The sequence below is a fragment of the Callithrix jacchus genome, chromosome 6 (genome assembly GCF_049354715.1).
Source record: "Callithrix jacchus isolate 240 chromosome 6, calJac240_pri, whole genome shotgun sequence".
NCBI classification, from domain to species: Eukaryota; Metazoa; Chordata; class Mammalia; order Primates; family Cebidae; genus Callithrix; species Callithrix jacchus.
The window spans coordinates 6,477,330-6,496,760 of record NC_133507.1 but is presented as its reverse complement, the minus strand read 5'-3'; the positions used below and the strand labels follow the sequence as shown (position 1 = coordinate 6,496,760).

The 19,431-nt window shown below is 45.5% G+C and overlaps 1 protein-coding gene across 3 annotated transcripts in view; it reads right to left on the bottom strand.

The window, feature by feature from the left end:
* OTUD7A (OTU deubiquitinase 7A) overlaps positions 1 to 19,431 on the bottom strand; it is a 308,219-nt gene that overhangs the window by 89,616 nt on the left and 199,172 nt on the right. For all 3 annotated transcript variants that reach the window (XM_017973141.4, XM_035303601.3, XM_035303602.3), the window contains one exon: positions 2,714 to 2,893. In XM_017973141.4, the coding sequence (XP_017828630.3) occupies positions 2,714 to 2,893 (180 nt within the window). The remainder of the gene's footprint in view (positions 1 to 2,713; positions 2,894 to 19,431) is intronic.

The window sequence follows — 19,431 nt, the reverse complement described above, 5'->3', positions numbered from 1 at the left end:
GAGGAGCAACTAGTTGCTAGAGATATCTGCATAATGAAAAAGGAGCCAAGTGCTAATACCCAAGACAGTGGAGAAAAGGCCTCAGAGGCATTTCAGAGACCTTCATGGCAGCGCCTCCCATCACAGGCCCAGAGGCCTAGTTGGACAGAATGGTTTCATGGGTCAGACCCAGGGTCCTGCTACCTTGTGCAGCCTTGGGATACAGCTCCCTACATCCTGGCTGCTCCAGCTTCAGCCTTGGCTCTGAAGGTCCCAGATACAGCTCAGGCTGCCGCTCCAGAGGGTGTAAGCCATAAGCCTTGGTGACTTTCACACGGTGTGAAGCTTGTAGGCATGTAGAGTGAATGAGGTTTGGCCACCTCTGCCTAGATTTCAGAGGACGTATGGAAAAGCCTGTGTGTCCAGGCAGAAGCCTGCAGCAGGGGGATAGCCCTCGCAGAGATCCTCTACTAGGGCAGTGCCAAGGGGAAATGTGGAGTTGGAGGCTCCACACAGAGTCCTCATGGGGGTACTAGTAGAGCTGTGAGAAGGGGCCGCCACCTTCCATACTCCAGAATGGTAGATATGCCAGCAGCTTGTACCTTGCACCTGGAGAAGCTGCAAGCAGACAGTAGCCACGGGGGCTGAACCCAGGAAAGCCACAGGGGCAGAGCTGCCCAAGGTGTTGGGAGTCCACCTTTTGCACTGGTGTGCCCTGGATGTGAGACATGGAGTCAAACAAGATTATTTTGGAGCTTCAAGATTTAATGGCTGCACTGCTGAGTTTTGAACTTGTGTGGAGCCTGGAGCACCTTTCTTTTGGTCAATTTCTCTGTTTTGGACTGGGAATGTTTACGCAATGTCTATAACCCACTGTATCTTTGGAATGAATACCTTGTCTTTGATTTTATAGGCTCAGAGGTGGAAGGGACTTGTCTTGACTCAGACGAGAGTTTGGACTTTTGAGTTAACACTGGAACAAGTCAAGACTTTGGGGGACTGTTGGGAAGGCATGATTGTGTTTTGCAATGAGGACATGAGATTTAGGAGGGGCCAAGGGTGGAATGACATAGCTTGTATATTTGTCACCACCCAAATCTCATATTGAAATGTAATCCTCCATCTTGGAGGTGGGATGTAGAGGGAGGTGTTTGGATCACGGGGGCAGATCTCATTCATAAGCAGATCTTATGAATGGCCTGGACCATCCCCTTGGTGGTAAGTGAGCTCTCGCTCTGAGTTCACGTGAGATCTGGTCATTGAAAACTGTGCAACTCACTCTCTTGCTCCTATTCTGGCCATGTGAAGTGCCTGTTCCCCCTTTGTCTTCTGCATGACTGTAAGCTTCCTCAGGTCTCCCCAGAAGCTGAGCATATGCCAGCCTGTGCTTCCTGTAAAGCCTGCAGACCCATGAGCCAATAAATCCTCTTTGTAAAATTAATGACCCAACCTTACGTATTTCTTTATAGCAGTGCAAGAATGGCCTAACACACCATACATTGTAATATCCAGTGCTGGCAAGAATGAAGGGAAACACCCAGTTTCACACATGGTGAGTAGAAATATGCTTGGAAGGAAGTCCTAAAATTATTAAGCTAAAAACACACATATGTTGGCACAGCAAATCCACCCTGTGAATGCAAACCTATAGAAATAAAAGCACCAGTATGTAAGATTAGAGGGATAAAGAGGTTTCTTTCAGCATTGCTTGCAATTGCAGTAACAAGTAACAACAGTGAGAAAAACCCAAGCAAAACCAGAATCACCATGAACACAGCAGTGATCTAAAAATTAACAGATGTTATAGAATAAAATGTGGCTGTTAAGAGATTACGTTTGTGATCTCCTGCTCAGTGAAACAAGCGCTTTGCAAAGTGTGCTGTGCATGTGCCTCTGATGTGTTTGATTTTGAACAAGCAAGAGGAGCAGGAGGAGCCCGCCAGAATGTTAGTGGTCATTACACTGGTGAGATCTGGATGTGTCGAGGAGAGTGCTCCTAAGTTTTCCTCATGTATCTTTGGGTTGTTTCCTTTGTTATAATAGGCACATCTTCCTTTCCTTTTTTTTCTTTTCTTGAGACAGAGTCTCACTCTGTTGCCCAGGCTGGAGTGCAGTGCGTGTGATCTTGGCTCACTGCAACCTCCACCTCCTAAGCTGGAGTAATTCTCCTGCCTCGGCCTCCTGAGTAGCGGGGATTACAGGCACCTGCCACCACACCTGGCTAAGTTTTTTGTATTTTCACCATCTTGGCCATGCTGATCTTGAACTCCTGACCTTGTGATCCACCTGCCTCAGCCTCCCAAAGTGCTGGGATCACAGGTATGAGCCACTGCGCCTGGTGATCTTTGATAATGAAGAAAAAGAATAGAGAAGATGGAACTCATGGGATAAGAAATGTGATGCTGAACAGACTTGGAGACTGTGTTACTTGGGAAAAAAAATGAAAGAACTAGAGATGTTTGGTCTGGAAAAACCAGGACACCAGGAGGAATGCTGGCTTTTACTCACTCAATGGGCTTTTGGGGTCCTAGGAAGTCAGACACATTTTTCTACTTTCCTGAGGTAGAGGCTGGAGCCATAGGTAGAAGCAACAAAGGACATTTCAGCACAGTGTGAGGAAGAAGGCACTGAGAGTCCAATTTGTCTGCATCTGGGAGGTGATGACCCCATCATCCTCTGTTCCACTCAACCCGCCTGTAAGCTGCGTTGCCTAGGCTCAGTCCCTCAGCGGTACCTTGGGCAATGTCGTCCTGCCTCTGCAGGCAGGGCCGCTCCACCTTGTGTCCAGGCTGTGGCTCTCGCTCTGGCTGCTTGGGACCCCTCCCTTCGTTGAACACATGCGGCAGATTGGCTGTGTGCACCTGGCGGAGCTGCTCATAGTCGCTCAGAGCGGCTGTCAAGTCCCAGTTTTTGCCTGTGGACAAGAAACGACAGGTGACAATATGAATGCATGAATAATGGTCTACTCATAGAGAAGAACCGTGACAAAAAGGGCTTCTCATTAGGACATAAACTAATGAATTTTCTACCAGTAGTTCTCATTTTTCAAAGGGGAAAAATGGCCTTCTGCATGATCTCTGAAAGTAGAATTTCACACCCGTAAGTGATGTCCATCTGAAATATGTGACTATGTAGTCTCAGAGCCTTTAGGTTTAAACACACACACACACACACACACACACACACACACACACACACCCCTAAATATTGCATTCCTTATTACCATATCCCCCTTTGGTTTCTTTTTTTTTTTTTTTGAGACGGAGTTTTGCTCTTGTTACCCAGGCTGGAGTGCAATGGCGCGATCTCAGCTCACCGCAACCTCCGCCTCCTGGGTTCAGGCAATTCTCCTGCCTCAGCCTCCTGAGTAGCTGGGATTACAGGCATGCGCCACCATGCCCAGCTAATTTTTTTTTGTATTTTTAGTAGAGACGGGGTTTCACCATGCTGACCAGGATGGTCTCGATCTCTTGACCTCGTGATCCACCCGCCTCGGCCTTAAGTGCTGGGATTACAGGCTTGAGCCACCGTGCCTGGCCCCATATCCCTCCTTGAAAATCAAGTTGTAGAGCTTACTCTCTGAGGGGAACAAAGCATTAATTAAAGAAAAATGAATTGAAATAATCCTCAAAGTCTCTTTGGACTTTTGCTCAGAGTTTTACTTTTTATTTTAAGTTTAACATGAGAGAAGCAGAAGCTTGGGAGGGATTCTCGATAGCGGTTTTGGTGGGAGGTAGGCTTTCGAGCTCAGGCTCTGCAGCAGGTATGATGCCAGGCTGGGCAGGTGTGCCCAGTGTGGGTATGCAGTCAGCAGGGCTCTCACCCCGACACTGGGTGCTGGGCTGGCATTTCACAGCACAAGGTGCAGATACACTAGGGAGTTGGAGGCAGCATGGGCACTCTGATTCCTGACTCGGAGAGTCGGTGGGCTTTTAACAGCAGGAATGAGTGTCACACACTGCATCCGATTCACTTAGGCATCATTCTGTAGCACGACTGGGCAACTATAGTTAACAATAATTTATTGTATATTTCAAAATAACTAGAAGCATAGGTTTGGAATGTTCCCAACATAAAGAAATGATACATGTTTGAGTTGATGGATGTCCCAATGAGCCATATTTGATCATTATACACTGTGTGTTTGTATCAAAATATCACATCTGCCCCATCAATATGTACAACTATGATGTATCCATAGAATTAAAAATTAAAAGCATTTAAAAAGAAATCGAATAATTAAAAACGTAGCCTTAATTTTAAGGAGCAAATAAAAACAAGCTCCTCTCTCATCTTTTCCATTTGAAGTTACTGGGAACTCCAACAGATGTGACACCAAGTAAGGATGAGAAGAAAAGGCGCAGAGGCCCATGACGAAACCTGAGGCTGGAGGACTGGGGCAGCCACAGGCTACATGTCCCTGATGCCAGGATACTCAGAAAAACAGTCAAGAACACAGGTTCTAGAGTTTGGTTTTGAGCCTTTCTAACGAATTCTCTGATGGCAAATGTATCATTTCATGACACAAGGCCTTATATTCCTTCCTGAACAATCAGGATAACACAATTCGTCTAATGAGAATTCTTCAGAGGGTTAAATGAGAAAAGGAGATAGTGTTTGCAAAGCTCTTCCTTTATGGGAAGCACTTAATTCATGGTAGTTACCATTCTTCTCATTGGTTATAGGGTTTTGATTTATGTTTATCTTCTGGCACTCAGAGTTAAACTCTGAGTAAGTGATGGATAGTAAGCGATGGAGCTGAGATTCAAATACAGATCTGCCTTGATTCAAATCTAAGCTTTTGGTGTCACTGTTCCCTCGAACCTGACCCAGCTCGGGCATGACAGCTCCTGGTTGCTGACACACCTCCTGTTCTACCTTGCCCACCCACCATGACCCTCCATAACCAGGGCTTGCCCTCTTCACCTGGATCCCCACTCTCCATCTCCACCTTGCCAGTGCCTGCAACTGCTGGGTTCTACTCTGTTCTCTACACACTTACCTATCCTCTGTGAGGTTCGCATTAAACTGTCACTAATGTCATCTCCCAAACACACTAAGGCCATAAAGTTCATGGGAGGGCACTAGAGACCTGACTCTAACATGGACATTTTCACAGCTCCTCTTCTCCTGTATCCTGGGATACTCTACGGTCCCTTCACGGGTTCCTTTGCCTCTTCCCGCCCTTAAAACACATGGATTCCCCCTATTTTTCTTCTTGTTCTTCTTTTCTCTTAATTTATACCCTCCTTTGAAGATTAAGTCCATCTCTAAGAAAATAAGCTTAATCCTAGTTACAATTTATATCCTAAGTTTTAAAGCCAAATATTTGACTATGGCAGATATTAGCTGACTATCCACTTTCTGTTCTCCTCATCTAATTCAATACGCTCAGAATTCTAATTTATTTTGAATAGCAATACACACAGCTAAAATATTCATTTTTTCCTTCAGATCTTCAAAATATGGTCCTGTTGTTCTATCTTTCTGTATTTGCTTACTCTGTTCCTTCTTCCAGAAGTAGTTCCTCCAAGCAGCAAGACAGTACAGCCGTGTGGAAGGAGACCTTAACCAAAAGAACTCAAAGATCGAGGAAGTTGCCTGTGAGGTTTTTCTTCCAGGATGCCTGCATTTCTGATGATCACGGAACACCGAGTTATTGGATTACTGGCAGGCATGGGTTTCACGGTAAGAACCACAACCTCTGGCGCCGTTTACTGCTGTGATGTGACGTGCTGCTTAATTTAGGACAAAAGTACCACAGTGCTGAAGAAAGACCATAAACCTGACGTCCCGGAAGATGTGAAACAGAAACTGACTAACCTGAGGAAAAAGGACTCAAACTGTTTTAGAAATGAAGTTAAATTATAAGGAAAGGAAAAGACGGTACAGATAGCATAGTAAGAATGATAAAAAATGAAGTAGACAAAATAAAGCAGAAATAAAGAAACAGAGGGTTGAATAGAAATGTTAGATATAGAATATAGGTAAAGGAAATCCAATATACTCATAATTGGAGCCCCAAATAAGAAATCAAAAATAATGGAAGAGGAAAACAAATTTTAAAAACTTTAATTAAAAAAGCAAACTTCTTGAAATATTTGATTTTACATATTTAAAGTGCATACTGTATATAAGGAAACTGTTCTAGTATAGTCAATACCAACATATATCCTTTTAAAATTACCATCTTTTAAATATAACAAGAATTTTTAAAATCTGTAAGCCCAAAAGAAAGAAAATCAGGTTTACAACATACTTCTCAGCAGCAACATTCAATGCTAAAAAGACAATAGCACCACATCTACAAGATACTGAAGGAAAGAAAGGAATATGAGCTAAGAACAGTTTATGCCCATCCAGGCTACTCTTTTCTGTATAAAGGCTGCAGACAAACCATTTTAAACATGAATAGTTCAGAAAACGTTTCTCAAATGGACACTCTTTGAGAAAACTACGAGAGGATGAACTCCAGCCAATCAAGAGATGAATAAGAGTTTGGCAAAGGAGCGGTCAGGCAGCAGTAAGTTTACTTAACTGCACATCTCAGGAAAAGTAGATAGAGACACAAGTGATGAGGAAGAATATCAATATTCTCTCAAAATGAAAATGACACAATCAACAAAAATGGTAGAATTTAGAAAGCAGAATAAATGTGCAATGCCCCAGCTGTAATACATGAGAGTGCAAAAATAATGTTTATAGTTGACAAGTCAGGCCAGGTGCAGTGGTTCACACCTGTAATCACAGTCCTTTGGGAGGCCAAAGCAGTCAGATCACTTGAGGTCAGGAGTTCGAGACAAGGCTGGCCAACATGGCAAAACCTGGTCTCTACTAAAAATATAAAAATTAGCTAGGCATAGTGGCACACACCTGTAGTCCCAGCTGCTCAGGAGGCTGAGACACAAGAATTTCTTGGACATGAGAGGTGGACATTGCCGTGAGCTGAGATTGCACCATTGCATTCCAGCCTGGGCGACAGAGTGAGACTGTGTCTCAAAAACAACAACAAAACAAAACAAAACTACAGTTGACGGGTCAAATATGTATATGTAAGCATATTTAATATTAGAAGAGCAAACACTAAGAACAGACAGAAGATATAATATTGGTTAAATTAGATGGTGGAAGAGGGGAGGATCAAGGGAGAAGGTAGAAGCTTGTTTTATTGAGGCGTATGGAGAATAAACCGATATTGTCTGAAGGAAAAGGGACACAGGGTATTAATAAAGGTAAACTTATATAACCACTAGTTCCACTGGAACTTACACCCTCGGCTCTTCTGCTTTGCCAGCATGCTGACTGCAGGTTGTGAGACTTCTCAGCCTCCACGACCTCATGGGTCAATTCCTTATTATAGGTCCATCTCTCTCCCCGGCTCTCTCTGTAATATACATGTACATGCTTACACACAGACACTAGCATGTATGGAAACGTGTGCATATTACACATATCCATATGTGTAATGTGCCACTTAACAATGGAAATACCTGCTGAGAAATGTATCAATAGGCGATTTCATAATTGCACGAGCATCACAGAGTGCCCTTACACCAACCTAGATGGCAGAGCCCACTACACCCCCAGGCTCTGTGGTAGAGCACACTGCTCCTAGGCTACAAAACTGCACGGCATGTGACTGTGCTGAATACTGTAGGCAACGGGAACACAATGGTGAGTGTTTGTGCATCTAAACATGTTTAAGAATGAAAAAAAGTACGGTAAAAATATGGTATAATAAATGGTACACCTGCATAGGGCACTTACCATGAACGGAGCTGGCGGGACTGGGAGTTACTCTGGGCAAGTGAGTGGTGAGTGGTGAGTGAATGTGAAGGCTGGGTCACTACTGTACACTACTGTGGGCTTTAGAAACACTGTACCCTTAGGCTATACTAATTAATTCATGTTTTCTTTCTCAATAATAAATGAAACTTGGCTTACTATAACTTTATAAGTTTCTAAAACTTTTTGGCTTTTTTGTAACAATACTTACACTAAAACACAAACATATTGCACAACAGCACAAAAATACTCTTTCTTTATATTCTTATTCTATAATCTTCTTAAAAAACAATTTAACATTTGTTCTTAGTCCAGGCCCACACAGTGCCAGGGTGATGTGTATCACTGTCTTCCACCTCCGCATCCTGTCCCACCATTAGGCCTTCAGGGGCAGGACGTGCATGGAGCTGTCATCTCTTATGATAACAAGGCCTTCTTCCGGAACACCTCCTGGAAGGCCTGCTTGAGGCCGTTTTGCATTAACTTTAAAAAACATCTACGTAGAAGGCATACACTCTAAAATGAAGATAAAAACAGTACAGCGAATAGGCAAACCCATCGCGCGGCCATTGGTTGTCAGGTAGTATGCACTGGACACAGGTGCATGTGCTAGACTGTTACACCAATGGCAGCACGGCAGGTTTACTTGCAGCACCCCACTAACACGTGACAGCTGCAATGTCATTTGGTGATAGGAATTTTTCAGCTCCACTGCGATCTTATGGGACCGTCACTGACTGAAAACTCATGATGTGGGACACGACTGCACACAGAACCTACATCTATTGGTTCTGTTTCACCAGAGAGCCTAGGCTGAGGCACGTGTCCAAGTGATGTCACTCAGAAGCAGGGTCTCGGGGTCAGAGAGCTCTGAGGGCAGCAGTGGCTTGGGGCTTTACAAGCGCAAGGCTCTGTCTTACCAGTGGGCAATGGATGCTGGGGAGGTTTCACGTGGGATGCAGAGCTGGCAGGCTCTCTGTGGCAACAACTCTGCTTATAATTGGTCTACGTTTAAAACAACCGGATATGTGAAAACTTGAGTTTGGGGCTGGCAGGCTTTCAGCAAATGGGTCTGCAGTGAAGAAACCACCAGCCTAGGGGCAGGGACAAGGAGGCCACCTCTGGCTCACAAATACAACAGAAGGTCAGCGGGGATGCGCTGTAGGGCAGGACCAGAGAGGACCAACATGGCAGTCCCTCGGGGGGACTTTTAGAAAATATATAATTTCATTTCTAAGTGTCAGATGAACTTGCAAAAAACTTTAACTTGATTTTAAAGAGAAATAAATGAATTCAGCGGCAGTATTCGTTTCTACTCAGCCCCACTCTCTGCTATCCTCCCATGTGTAAGCAACACTGTTTCTGCTATTGCCTTAGTGCAGGTGGGGCCCTGTGGGAATAAAACGTCACACTGTAGAAAGCCAGAGTGAACCTGCAAGGCCATCTTCTCCCTGAGCCCCATCATCCTGAGCCCCATCATCTTTCTAGACAGCCTAAAAAGCTACTTACTGCAATCAGCAACGTTACATTCTTTCACCAAAGTTAGGTCTCCCGGCCTTTAATCTTAAAATGGTTCTTAAAAAAGAATGGAAATACTGATTTTTATAAAAATTCAAAGACAGCAAAGCCGACTGTCAAAATGAATTCCATCCTGAAAATTAAAGCACGCCTTGCTGAGACTGGCAGCACCCTTCTCATGTGGGATTTACCAGGGATTTTGTACCCTGGTTCTGAGATCTGCACGGTACTTAAGAAAGAAATCCAATCCTTTCAGTTAAAATTCCCGAGGCCCCTTTTTAAAACTGAAATCAAACTAAATCCCAAAGATATGAGAAATAAATCACTTCATGTTTCTTGGGTGTTTTCCAATCTGCCTTCCGGGAGGAGCTTCATTTGTCGCTTCTAAAGAAAGCCTTCCAGCTCTTTCCATCTTTTACCAGGAAGTCCACTAGCTTCCTTCCCAGTGTCTGTGTACCCCAGGATTAGCAGTGGAGCCTGCTGCAAGCCACCGGGGTCCAGGCCGCACACCCCAGCCAGGCCCTTCCCTGGGGAGCCAGGGGGCCCTGAGGAGGACTGGCCTCTCCAAGGAGGTCATCAAGCTCGGAGCTCAGTTAGACAGCTGGCGTGGGTGGCCAACAAGCCCACACAAATGCCAGGAAAAGGCTGCTTGTCCTGGGATATTTCCTGCTTGTTTAGATTCGATGAAATCCTGGTGGATCTCTATGTCTACAAAATAAGGAGGGCCCATTCACAGAGGGATCAGGATTTGGGTGAACAGCACCTGTGCCCCTCTTCCCAAGTTGCCTGTGGAGAAGGCAGAGTACCCAGGAGAAGCAGATGAGGGTGGTGACAGGGCTGGGTGCAGGTACAGAACCCACTGTGCTGTGTGAGGCCCTGTCCACCCAGGAGGACTCATCCTCCCCGGAGACTGCATCCCCCAAGGACCTGCATCCCTCAAGGAGACTGTGTCCACCCAGGAGCCATGTTCAAGCATTCATCAGAGATTCAGGGGGCACCTACTATGTGCTGTTTTAATATTCAGGCACCAAATAGTTACCTAATAAGATGACTTCAGGACAGACACTGAAGAATGAGGAAGGGAGTGCTGTGGCTATTTGGAGGGCGGCATTCTTGGTCATTAGAACAGCAATATCAAACTGTGCCGTGGGCCTGTGCGGCTGTAGAGCCTATCGGTGAGTGGAAAAGGGAAGACTGTGCCTGGAGTGGGCAGGGTGGGGCCATGGTAAGGGCGCAAGATTTTATCTTGGGAGAGAAAGACCACTGGCAGATGCTTAGCTGCAGAAATGCTCCCACGGTCTTTCATTTAATTAAAAGTTTCTAAAATTTGTCTTTCTGTGCTTGCCCTGTTTCACTTAACACAGTTACCTCCAGTTCCATACATTTTGCTGCAAATGACAGGGTTTTATTCTGTTTGTATACGGTAATGAAGGCCCAGAGCTGTGCCCAGCTGGGTGAACCTGTCTTCAAGTGCATACATCCATGTAACCACTGGCATGGTCAAGCAGATCAAGCAGATCATGGCTACGCCATGTTCATCACATCAGATGGCCCCATGCCCCTCCCAGTCAGTCCCTCTGGCATCATTTCCTGCAAAGTATCACACAGGTAGCAGCTTAAAACAGCACAAGTTTCCTGCCTCCCAGTTTGTAGGGCAGATGTCAGCTGGTTTCTCTGCTCTGAGTCTTACAAGGCTGAAGAGGTGTCAGCAGGGCCACAGTCCCTCCTGGAGGCTTGAAAGAGAATCAGCTTCCAGCCTCATTCAGGTGTGGCAGGACCCCATTCCAGGCGGCTGGCCGTAGCACGGAGTCCCTGTTTCCTTGCAGGTTGTCAGCTGGAAGTTACTGTCTGTGTCCAGAGGCCACCTGTGTTCCTTGGCTTGTGGCCCCTTTCTCCATCCCCAAGTCAGCAATGACCGATGGAGTCACTTTCATACTTCAAACCTTGGTGACCCCTTCCTCTTCTCTCGGGGCCCTCTGTCTTCTTCTCTGGCTTCTAAAAGATCATCCAGATAATCCAGGATGATCTATTTCAAAGTCACCTGATTAGCAACCTGAATTCCACCTGCAGTCCCTTCACAGTGGTCCTCAGAGCAGTGTTTGGCTGAATGTCGGGGAACAGGAATCTTGAGGGACATCTCGTCTTCTACACAGCCCTTGTGTTTTGAGCTCCATATAAATGGAATCATGCAATAAGTGTCTTCCGTGTCTCTCCTCATTTGCTCAGAATAAGGTCTCTGGGATTCATCTGTGTTGTGCTGTGCATCAGTAAGTAGTTTGCTTCTTTTTGCCATTGAGTACTATCTACTGTGGATGCTCTGCAGGGAATTCATCTATTCCCTTGCTGAGGGATACTCACACTGCTTCTAGGTTTGTGTGATTATAAGTTAAGCTGCTGTGAACATTTCAGCGAAAGTCTTTGTGTGGACATATGTTTTCATTTTTCTTTAGTAAATATCCAAGAGTAGAATTGCTGGGTCAAAGGCTTAAATGTATTTTTAATTTTGTAAGAAGCCACCAAACTGTTTCCCGCCGTGGTTTTATTATTTTGCCTTTGTCACATTTGAAACTTCTATTTTTCCACATCCTTCCAATGCTTGGTATTGTCAGCATTCTTAATTTTTTTTTTTGGTGGGTGTGCAGTGATATCACATTGTGGTTCTAATTTCTATTTGCCTGATGACTAATATGAAATTTTTCTCATGTGCTTACTGGTAATTCATGTATCTTCTTCTTCTTTTCTGTTTTTAAGTCTTTTGCTCACTTTTTTTTATTGTTTGTATTTTTATAATTAACTTGTGGTTACAATTTATTCATTCTAGATACAAGTACTCTATCAGATACATGTTTTATGAATGTGATTTCCCAGTTTGTGGCTTACCTATTAATTTAATTCAATTTTATTCATTTTTAAGATACAGTTTTGCTCTGTTGCCCAGGCTGGAGTGTAGTGGCATTATCTTGGCTCACTGCAACCTCTGCTTCCTGGGCTCAAGCAATCCTCCTGTCCCATTCTCCCAAGAAGCGGGGACCACAGGCATGTGCTATAATACCCGATAATATTTGTGTTTTTTTGGTAGAGACAGGGTTTTGTCATGTGGCCCAGGCTGATCTCAAACTCCTGAGCTCAAGCAATCTGCCAGCTTTGGCCTCCCAGAGTGCTGGGATTACAGGTGTGAGCCATTGTGCCCAGCCTATTTATTTTAAGTGTCTTTTGTTGAATTGAAATTTTTTGTTTTGGTGAAGTTCAATCCATCATTTGTTTTCCTTTTCATAGTCCTTTTCGGGCCTCTCTAAAACATGTCTGCCAACTCCGAGTTTCCGAGGATATTCCCTCCGTGCCTTCTTCTAGAAGCTTTCTAGGTTTGGTTTTTACATTTAGGCCTACAACCTGCCTTGAAGTAATTTGTATGTATGGTAGGAGGCAGAGTGTCAAGGTTCTTTTATTTTAACATACCAGTTTACAGCTGGACTCCATCCTTTTCTGGGATACACAGTCTGTGTGCACGCTCACATCACCTGGTCACCTTGGCTGGATGTCAGGCCCTGCAAGCCCTCCAGTTCTCCAGTGCAGGACTGTCTTCCCCTAGGTCCTCAGTGTAACCCCAGCCAGCTTCCAGCAGTGCCCCCCCCCCGCCCAGCCTTCTTTATTTTGGAGAAACTGAATGACTTCTGTTTTACATTTTCCCCTAGTTGCTGTCTGCAAAGTAGAAAGCAGTGGGCAAGGCCAGGGGCCTGGAGCCTGGGCTGTGGACCCCCATAGAGGGGCTGCTGGGCTTCTGAGGGGAGCCAGCAGGATTCCTGATGATGGGCTGTGGCTGTGGGTAAAAGCAGTGGACACTTTCCAGCTTTCAGTCAGGAAGAGCAGCGTGTTTCCAGTCTCCATGGCCAGGGCTGAGATGGGCTGAGTGGTCTTGGAGGTTTATGTGTCGTCCAGAAGAGCCTGGGAGTTCTGTGGTGGTGACGCTGACCATAGGGCAGAGGAGGCTCAGGGTCTCTGCTTGGAGTCAGCCAGGGCAGTTCCACCTATTTGACATGTGGTCATGCCCTAAGATTTCACTTGAAAACTATATTCAGCAGCTTCACAAAAATACTTGCAAATAGCTGCTAGAGCAGCATCTTTACATAAAGTGCAATGAGTTAGTAACTGGCTCATGCATATGGCCAGAGAGAAGTGGGTCAGAGGACACCGACAACCTGGCACTCCCACTCAGGAGCCCAGGGGAGGACTTCCAGGACAGGGTCAGGCGTGAAGCTCAACAAGATGGATGGGTAACAGGTCCTTGGCAAAGCTATGCCTTCACCTCTGTGCTCTGGGGTCCAGGCTGGCTTTTGGACTGGAAAGGAGGTCCTGCCTGAGACTCTGGGTCTAAGTGAGCCACCAGGGAGCCAGAAGCTTCTGCAAGCAAGATGTGTGATGAGCAGAGCAGCTAGGGAGGTGCCGGATGGAACAAAGTCCCTGCTGTGGGTGCAGTGCAGCTAGGACACATGGCCACGCCAGGACAAAGCAGGGCCTTCCACAGCTGTCTGTTTCTTTGCTTTTGATTTTAGTTTGCTTTTGATGAGAGAATTTGCATTTTGGGTGGGAGTTAGGACTTTCTCTGTGCTGTGAGGAATGGGTGTGTGTGGGTGTGCAGGGGGAATGGGTGGTAGACGTGTGGCAGGTGTGTGTTGGGTTGTGTGTGCACAGCCTGAGGCCTTCCATCATTCTGGCTCCCTCTATCACAGCCACAGACATCAAGGACCCTATATCAGAGGAATGTGGGGGATGCTCTGGACACACAAGGGTGTGCTGGGGACAGCGGCCACGCATCCAGTCACATGGGGCCACCTGCGTTTGGCACCTGAGTTGCTCTTCTCTGAAACATGACCCTGGGCCCTCTGGGGTAGGTGGATGGCTGATTCTCCTTGGTGGCCTCTGCACCTGCACCCTAACTGGGTGGGGCAGGGGGTGGCTTCAACTAACAGTATGGAAACTGCCCTGGCTATGAGGGGCTCCTTATTGGGCAAAGCCGTCAGGGGGCAGCTCTGTGCTCACTTTCCATTGTGGCGTGCAATCAGGGAACACATTGATTAAAGCAGAGAACACTCAGTTATTTTTTCAGACTTATTTTCTTCAATGGCTGAATCTAGGCCTCAGGCCACACATACTGTTGGTTATGTAAGCAGTTCCAGTGACTGCATCCCTGTGACATCGCTACAGCGCTACATGCGAGAGCTGGCCTCTCTGCTCCCGAGCAGGCCCTGCTCTTTCCACACCCTCTCTCCAGCCACTGGGGAGACTATGCCACTCTTCCCGCAGACAGGAAGTGACAAAGGAGAGAGCTCCCATTCTAATCAGCAAACCACGTCTGCTGGAGCCGGGGGGGGTGGGGGGGGAGAGAATCACAAATGCCAGCATCAACAGGCCTGTCTGGATACTCTTAAGAGTCCCATTTCCATTTTAGAATAACATTATTAAAAACAAACCTCATTCACCTTAACCAAAATTAAACAGCCAGATGCCCTTCAGCCAATATCTCTGGTTTGGATCCAGTGACCTGCATGTGGCCTCACATCCCCATCAGAGTTGCTCTTTGTGTGCAATTTTTGGCCCAGTGTAAATGCGGAAGAACCTGTGTTTCACACAAACCACTCTTGCTAGATATGCAGGGCTGTTGTGAAACTTTATCTTACCATCTTCCTGTGCAAAGGTCTGGCAGGTAGGCTTTAGCCTCAGGGAGGGAGAGACAAAGTGGTGCAGAGCTGAGGCAGGTTTCGGGGGGCTCCGTTACGAACACGCGTGCGACTGTGCACAAAGGTAGACAGCGGGAAAAATGCTACGTTCCCAACACGGGAGTCACTTCTTGGTCCTGGCAGCATTTGCAGTTGTTTAAATTCAATCAGTCAGAAAGTAGATGACTGACAAAGTTACGTGAATTTTCTGGTCTGACTATTAAAATGTAAACAATGGCAGATCATCTGTGTTCATGACGTTGAAAAAATTCCTTTACTGCAAATGTGTATGAAGTCAGACAGCAGTGGAATTACACATCCTCCACCAAATTCACCTGCATAAACTGGAACACTACAAAGCTGCTGTCAACATCTGTCACATTAACTGTCTGATGCATGACTTCTGTTTTGGAAGTCAGCAGCCCTTTATGTAATTGGCAAAACCAGATGCCCTCTGGACATTAAATGGGTAATATTTACAAATACTTTTTTCAATGTGTGAGTTTAGTAATAATATTTTATTTCAAAATTAGTTATAGGATGCTGACATTATATATCATATAAATCAGTTCTGAATTATTTGATAAAATTTTCATACATAAAACTACTGCCGTTTGCTTATTCCAGCATTGAACTAAGTGTTTATCAGTGACAGCACAGTAAATAAATTCAGACTGCCCTGGGAAGTTTTGCTCCTGGAAATGGTGGAGTAGATTGTTTTACATCAATACTGACATTGGAATAACTAGGAAACATGGCAAAATATAAGAAAGATGACTGCTGGATGACATCAGAGAGTACAGAGGCAGTGAGGAATTTGAGGCTGCGAAGTGGGAGAGGATTGGAGACAGAGACGAACTAGCATTTGCAGTCACTTTCCCCATTGGGAATACTGCCAGTGACAAAGGCAGTGGCTGAGAGGCTGAGAAGCTGAACAGACCTTTCAACAAGTCTTACAGACCTGGGCAGACGGAAATGAAAATTCGGGGCCCTCAGTGAAAAACAAACCTCAGCCAACACCCCTGGCTTTTGGCTGGGAACGCGAAGGGCTATACCCCAAGAGTTGGAGATTACTGAAAATAAAGCAGCCATAGTAGGGTATTAAGTCAGCTTAAATTACTTCAATACCTGATTGGCTTAACGTGGTCTTAGACTATTAATGTCCCCACCCCAGTTGCCTAAAATAAGCAAACTTCACTTTTTCAGGAAAAAAAAAAAAAATCACACATAGCCTAAAATTATATCTCAAAATCTTAATATGTAATATCCAAGACTCAATTAAATTGACTAGCAGTCACATAAGATTAAAACGGAGCTGAAAAGTTCCTACTGCCTAGTGACGGGGATGCTGTCATAGTGTTCTAGTGCAATGCATCACCTTTTCTATATTTACATAGGATTGCATTCACAAACACTTAGTACTGTATTGCAATTACCACAGTACTGAGTGCAGTAACGTGCTGGGTGTCAGGTCTCCATATGCAAGCCTGCAGCCTGAAAGTCTGAAGTCCTGCTTACCTTGGCTGATCGTCTCTCATTCCCCACCTGCATTCACCATTGTCCCTGATCGCCCAGCAGAGCGTCCCCAGACAAGCCCCTCACCCAACCCTGCCATCTTACCTGTTCTTATGATAATGTGAATACCTCTCACCCATCCTGCCACCTAACCCCCACCCACCATCGTAACTGAACTTGTGGTCATGTATACTTCTCACCCCTACCCCTCACCAATGTAACTGATCTTACTCTGCGACACCCCCACCCCCAAAAAACTACCCCAACCTACAAAGCCAATTCCCACCTTACCTGCTTCACCTGTCCTTTCTCAGATTTGGCCTGCCTGCACCCAAGCAAGAGATAAAACGGCCTTGTTGCTCACACAAAGCCTGTCTGGAAGATCTCTTTAGTAAATGCATTTAATATTCGGTACTATTGGGCGCAACAACACTATGCAGCTTTGTAGCCTAGGAACAATAGGCTACCATGTAGTGTAGGTGTGTAATAGGCTATGCCATCCAGGTTTGTGTAAACGTACTCTGTGATTGCACAATGGGGAAGCTGCCCAGCAATGCATTGCTTAGAATATGTCTCCATCATTAAGTGGTGCATGACTGGAGTCTAAAATAATTATATTTAATATGTAGATGTTAAAGAATTTTGGCAGGGAATTGAGAAACATAAAAATAAGTCCAGTCTAGACTGAAAAATAGACAAACTAAAAATAAGAACTCAGTGCATGTGGTTAAGAGCTGACTGGGCAATCAAGAATAGAGAATAAACAAAGTGAAAGATAAGTTCAGAAGAAATACGCAGTTTGAAGCAGACTTACAGACATGCAGATACACAGGCACACAGTGGGAGGTGGATGTGTGGGGTAAGAGGTAAAGGCCCAAGATCATACGCATAAGCATGGAAAAGGGGCATAAGTTTCAACACACATGCACAGAAGCACCTCAATTTACTATGGAGTTAGGGCCCAACGAACGCATCCTAAGTCAAAAATACTGTGAGTTCAAAATTCATTTAATAGCCCAATAAACCCATTATAAAGTAGAAAAATTGAAAGTCGAACTGTCATAAGTCAATGACCGGCTGTAACTGAGTCCCAGAAAGGAAGAATAGACAGGATGGTACAGAAGTGATATTTTAAAAGAGAGTGAGGTTCATCATGGTGGACAGGAGGCAGGACTAGATTGGAGCTCCAGCTCGGACAAATAGAGCAGTGTGTGGAGGCTTGCATCAGAATTTTAGCTCCAGAACGGCTGCAGGAATAAATCAGGAATCCCCACAGGATCCACAGGCCCTCTGAAAGAAGCAGACTGCTCCTGCAGGACCTCGGAGACACCCCAAATACTCTGAGGGTCCAAACTGCAGAAGGGGAAAAGGGATATCCTCCGCTCCCAAACATACACCCACACAGGGGAAAGTGAAGGTCTACTTTGTGAAAGAAGTTTTTGATCTTACCTGGAGCTGAGTCAATTTGGAGAGCTGAGCGCAATACAGGGGTAGAGGAAGCAGCGGGAGAGGCCCTGGGAGCTCCCTGGACCCCCAAGCAGGCCATTCCTGCCTGGCACCACAGGGATTGAAGGGCCAGTCTCACAGGCACAAGGCAAAGGAAGTCTACAGCTGAACTTTGTAATAATTTGAATTGGGCAAGAGCCTCCTGGCCAGAACTCAGGGGAGGGTGCGAATCTGGCATGCAGACTCCACAGGATGGGGAGGAACTAAAGCCCTTTTTTTTTTTTTTTTTTTTCAATTAGGAGGTGGGTAGCCTGGGGCATGTTCTCAGCTCTGCTTGCCTGCTGCCTGGAAACAAACTCGGTGCTGTTAGCAGAAACATGGTGGCAGTGAGACCAGCCCTTCAGATTGTGTGGGAGCTGGGTGAGGCCTGTAACTGCAGGATTTCCCCAACTTCCCTGACAGCCACATGACTCAGCAGATGCAGCATAATCCCCCCAGGAACACAACTCCATTGACCTGGGAACTTCACCCCCACTCCCCAAGACTGACCAAGGAGAGTCTGAGCTCAGACACGCCTAGCCCTGCCCCCAATTGATGGTCCTTCCCTACCTACCCAGGTAGCTGAGGACAAAGGGCATATACTCTTGGGAGTTCTAGGGTCTCGCCCACCGCCAGTTCCTCTCAATACTTACCACAGCTGATGTTCTCTGGAAAGTGGTACATCCCGGCAGGAAGCCAACCAGCACAAAAATAGAACATTAAACTACCAAAGCTAAGAATGCTCACAGAGTCCATTTTAAATACTCCCTGCCATGTCCACTGGAACAGGTGCTGGTATCCATGGCTGAGAGACCCATACATGGTTGAGGACATCACAGGACTTTGTAGAGACCAGTACCAGCCTGGAGCTGAGTAGACTTGCTGGGTGGCTAGATCCAGAAGAGAAATAACTATCACTGCAGCTCAGTTCACAGGAAAGGGGGAGAGTACTACATCAAGGGAACACCCTGTGGGACAAAAGAATCTGAACAGCCTTCAGTTCTAGACCACCCCTCTGACGGAGCCTACCCAAATGAGAAGGAACCAGAAAATCAACCCTGGTAATCTGACAAAACAAGGCTCTTTAACACCTCCAAAATATCACACTAGTTCACTAGTAATGGATCCAAACCAAGAAGACATCCCTGATCTACCTGAAAAAGAATTCAGGAGGTTAGTTATTAAGCTAATCAGGGAGGCACCAGAGAAAGGCAAAGCCTAATGCAAGGAAATCCAAAAATGATACAAGAAATGAAGTGAGAAATATTCAAGGAAATAGACAGCATAAAGAAAAAACTACCAAAACATCAGGAAACACTGGACACACTTATACAAATGAACATGCTTTAGAAAGTCTCAGAAATAGAATTGAACAAGTAGAAGAAAGAAATTCAGAGGTTGAAGACAAGGTCTTTGAATTAACCCCATCCAACAA